The sequence below is a fragment of the Agrilus planipennis genome, unplaced genomic scaffold, assembly GCF_000699045.2.
Source record: "Agrilus planipennis isolate EAB-ADULT unplaced genomic scaffold, Apla_2.0 scaffold58, whole genome shotgun sequence".
NCBI classification, from domain to species: domain Eukaryota; kingdom Metazoa; phylum Arthropoda; class Insecta; order Coleoptera; family Buprestidae; genus Agrilus; species Agrilus planipennis.
The window spans coordinates 363832-368085 of record NW_020438916.1 but is presented as its reverse complement, the minus strand read 5'-3'; the positions used below and the strand labels follow the sequence as shown (position 1 = coordinate 368085).

The following is a 4254-nucleotide window of genomic DNA, read 5'->3' as shown; positions in this document are numbered from 1 at the left end:
ACCGATACACAAATAAGCTTTCAGTAGGCGTAAATTATAGTATTAATACAGATAGGACAGTAGCGTACTAGAAAATAATGTAGAAACATGACTTACCAAAAAGAAAAAATAAACCTATTGCTTTTGTTCTATAGTTAGTTTTCACATTCACTCTCATCATGGGAATCTCTATCACTGTCACCAACATCAACAATTAGTTCTTCTGTTTGTCTGTCTGTCTATTACTTGCTCACTGATTCCTATTTTTAAATATTTAATCTACGCCCCTGAAAGGAATACTGAAGAATGAGGGCTGCAATCGTTATACCTAAAACTGCCTACCTTTGCCACAGCGCATCCACGCCATTTTAAAATTTCCGCCAGCTTCCAGCGTCAGGCTTGTAGTATCTTTATGTATGTATTACGTAGATCTTTATTTATACACCTTTATATTTAGGTATTTGCCGTAGAAACGGTAGAATTTATTATGTAACTTAATAATAATATCAATTTCGACATGTTTCTTTCAAACTTATTTCAAGTTTTTTAACTATTACAATTTAATTTGTAATATCAACTAAAACACCCAGTAAATTTTTTTCTGGTGCGATTATATTTTTACAAATTCGGGTCTAAATTGTAATTTTTATTATTTTCGCTTACGAAACAACGGGCTAGTGGGATAAATTGTAAGTATCGCTTTAATATTTAAGTAAATTTTCCTTTTCCATTAGCTATATCATATCCTCTATTTTCTAAAATACCTAGTAAATTTATTTCTGCTGTGATTTTATTTTTACAAATTCGGGTCCAAATTGTAATTTTTATTATTTTCGCTTACGAAGCAACGGACTAGTGGGATAAATTGTAAGTATCGCTTTAATATTTAATAGGTAAATTTTCGTTTTTCGGTTTCTCCGTGAGAAGACTCTATGCAAGTCCATAAGAATTAGTCGCGATAGGTTGATAGGATATCTTCTCAGGCATGAAGGGCTAGTCAGACACATGTTAGAGGCAGAAACTGGAGTTAAGAGGAATAGAGAAAGACTTAGATTAGATTACCGTTCACAAATAGTTAAGGATGTAGGATGTTCTAGTTTTAGAGAAATGAGAAGATTAGCTCAGTATAGGAAAGTCTTAGGACTGAAGACCTTATGATGACATCTCTTTTTTATGTTTACGAAATTGCCAATTTTGAACGTTGCAACTGTATTATTGTACTTAATTTACCATTGGCGTGCTACTATTTAATTGTGATTATTTATTTGCCACATATCGTACTTAATGAGCTTTTACAGTATATCGTGGTTTTATATATGCACCNTCTCAGTTGTCACTCTTAGAGTGTCAAAAATTGGGCCTTTTACCTTAGTGTGTTTTTTTTACTGAGATTCTCGCATGCACATTTTCAAAACTTAGTTGAGCGCATCAAAAACGCATTCATGCGCAGTCTTTCGTTTGCTACCTCTTTTATTCAAGATGCTTATTAAACCCATTCACTTCGGGTTACGTTTTGCTCCTCTTCTTGTTTCAAACACAAACTATGATGAAATACTCTTTGCGCGAGAGTCAAACCGCATACGCCCTGCCTTACTGTGTAACAATTTCCTAACTACAGTTTACGACGATCTCTACGGCTCGCGCCGTACATTACAGGCTTCTTGGGTGGCACCTACAAATTCCTTATGGATCACTGCTTATGAATTGGTATAAAATACTTTATTTTTAACTTCGCATCTTCTTCGGTCGCTCTCTGCTAATTTCTACGCACTGTCTGCTCTTGTTCTGTTTGTAAAATTGCTGTTACCTATCCAAAGGATATTAATTTAGCTATTAATTATAGTTTACATAACGTTAATTTTTTCTTTCTATTGTGTTCTTCGAAATATGGTGTTACAGATGAATGATGAAGATATCGTGGATAGGGAAGGTTAGAAATGAAGAGGTATTAGAAAGAATAGGAGAACAGCAGGGAGAATAGTAAATTTTTATGACAACGCAAAAATTACAATTTTCGATTGTAAATGACTGAATTTGCCGTAAAAATAGTAAAATTTATTACGTAACTTGTAATAATCTCAATTTTGACATGTTTCTTAATTATTACAATTAAATTTGTAATATCAACTGAAATACCTAGTAAATTTATTCGGGTCCAAATTGTAATTTTTATTATTTTCGCTTACGAAGCAACTGACGAGTGGGATAAATTGTATGTATCGCTTTAATATTTAGGTAAATTTTCGTTTTTCGGTTTCTCCGTGAGAATACTCTATGGAAGTCCATAAGAAATAGTCGTGATAGGATGGTAGGATATCTTCTCAGGCATGAAGGGCTAGTCAGAGACATGTTAGAGGCAGAAACAGGAGTTAAGAGGAGTAGAGAAAGACCTAGATTAGATTACTGTAAGCAAATAGTTAAGGATGTAGGATGTTCTAGTTTTAGAGAAATGAGAAGATTAGCTCAGGATAGGAAAGAGTGGAGGTGCGTGTCCAACCAGTCTTATTAGGATTGACGACCTTATTATGACATCTCTTTTTTATGTTTACGATATTCCCTATAACGTTTGTCGTAAGTAAAAGTAGACGTTCTGCCAGCAGCCGTCTTAGACTAGTTAGGAGTTGAAAGAAAAACACAATTAAATTTTATTGCGGACTATGCCAATTTTGAACGTTGCAACTATATTATACTTAATTTACCAGTGGCGTGCTACTACTTAATTGTAATTATTTATTTGCCCCATATCGTACTTTATGAGCTTTCACAGTGTATCGTTGTTTTATATATGCACCCGTTTGTGGATTATACCATTAAAAAGCGAGTTGGATTAAATGCTTTAGCTCTGCCAATCTTTTACATAATAAAGGGCGTTTTTATGCTATTCAGGCTTTGATTATTATAACAAATCATAAAATTACAATTTTTGTTTATATTGTGACATGCATTTTTGTCATATTCGTAAAATGGTAATATTTCTAGTGTCCTGAGAGTGAGAAATTACAAAACAAAAATGGCAATTCTGTCTAAAGTGCTTAGTAACACTTTAATCCCTTATATACTGCAATTATTTCGTAAATTCATCTAGTTATTCTGAATACTTATATTCTTAATTCTTCCATTTCAGACTTTTCGAAGAACACCAAGAACTACTGACGTTATTTGAGAAATTTAGGGAACTGAAAACGAAAGAAGACCAAGTCAACAGCATGGAATTGGCAGCTCATGCTACCACCGTTATGAATACCTTAGACGAAGGAATAAAAGGCCTGGATAACATGGATACATTTTTTGATTTTGTCCACCATGTTGGGGCCCTTCATAGGAAAATACCCGGCTTCAAAGTAGAATATTTTTGGGTAATGTACCTATCACTTTATCACCACATTATAACATATAACATATAAATATAATACGAAGTAGAAAATTTCCAAAAAAACGTCGTTTGCCAAATCGTCTATAACATTTTTCCTGGACAATTTAGGTACATATAAATGTTCAGAGAAAAGAGATCCCTTAAAGAAACACATTTTTTCTTCTTTTTTTTTGTACAAGATATCGATGCTCAAAGTTGCCTACTTTTTATTATATTTCACTCCGTTTTATTTAACATGATTTTTTGCATGATGACGTACGATGTATCTACTCATTTTTCTTGCTATGAAAAATTATTATTAAAAATTTTAGGATAAATTATCACTACTCTTGGATTTTTAGGTATGTGTACGTTTGAATCTTCCACTGTGCTTAGCCTCTGGATACATTTATATTAAAACGTATTCAAAATTGTACTTGCGCCCATATTGTCGAAATATAAGATATGAGCACATTCAAACACAGCCTGTCAAAATGGAAAGTAGTTATCATAGTTAAGAAAATACTGAAACAAAAAGAATATTGCTTCATTATTTAAATCCATGTAGTCAGTATCTATAGGATAGGTTGGTAGGACACCTTCTCAGGTTAGAAGAGCTAGTTAGAGACATATTAGAAGGTACAGGAGTTAATAGAATTAGAGGTAGACTTCTAGATTAGATTTTTGTTAAGGTTGGGGGATGTTCTACTTTTAGAGAAAAGCTCAGGATAGAAAAACGTGTAGGTGCATGTTCAAGCAGTCTTAGAACTGATGACCTCATGAAAATGATGAGAAGCAAAATGAGTAGTTACATCAAAAATTAAAAAGAAATCACATTTGCGATAAACAAGGTAAAATGTGACAAAAAGTAGGCACTTTGAGAATCCATATACCGGTGGATTTTCATCGAACAAAGAAAAGAA

General features: G+C 33.1%; 1 protein-coding gene across 4 annotated transcripts in view; it reads left to right on the top strand.

Moving 5' to 3' along the window:
• Nucleotides 1-4254, top strand: part of LOC108739190 (neuroglobin-like) — a 219567-nt gene that overhangs the window by 191485 nt on the left and 23828 nt on the right. For all 4 annotated transcript variants that reach the window (XM_025973666.1, XM_025973662.1, XM_025973663.1 and 1 more), the window contains one exon: nucleotides 3104-3335. In XM_025973666.1, coding sequence (XP_025829451.1) covers nucleotides 3104-3335 — 232 coding nt within the window. The remainder of the gene's footprint in view (nucleotides 1-3103; nucleotides 3336-4254) is intronic.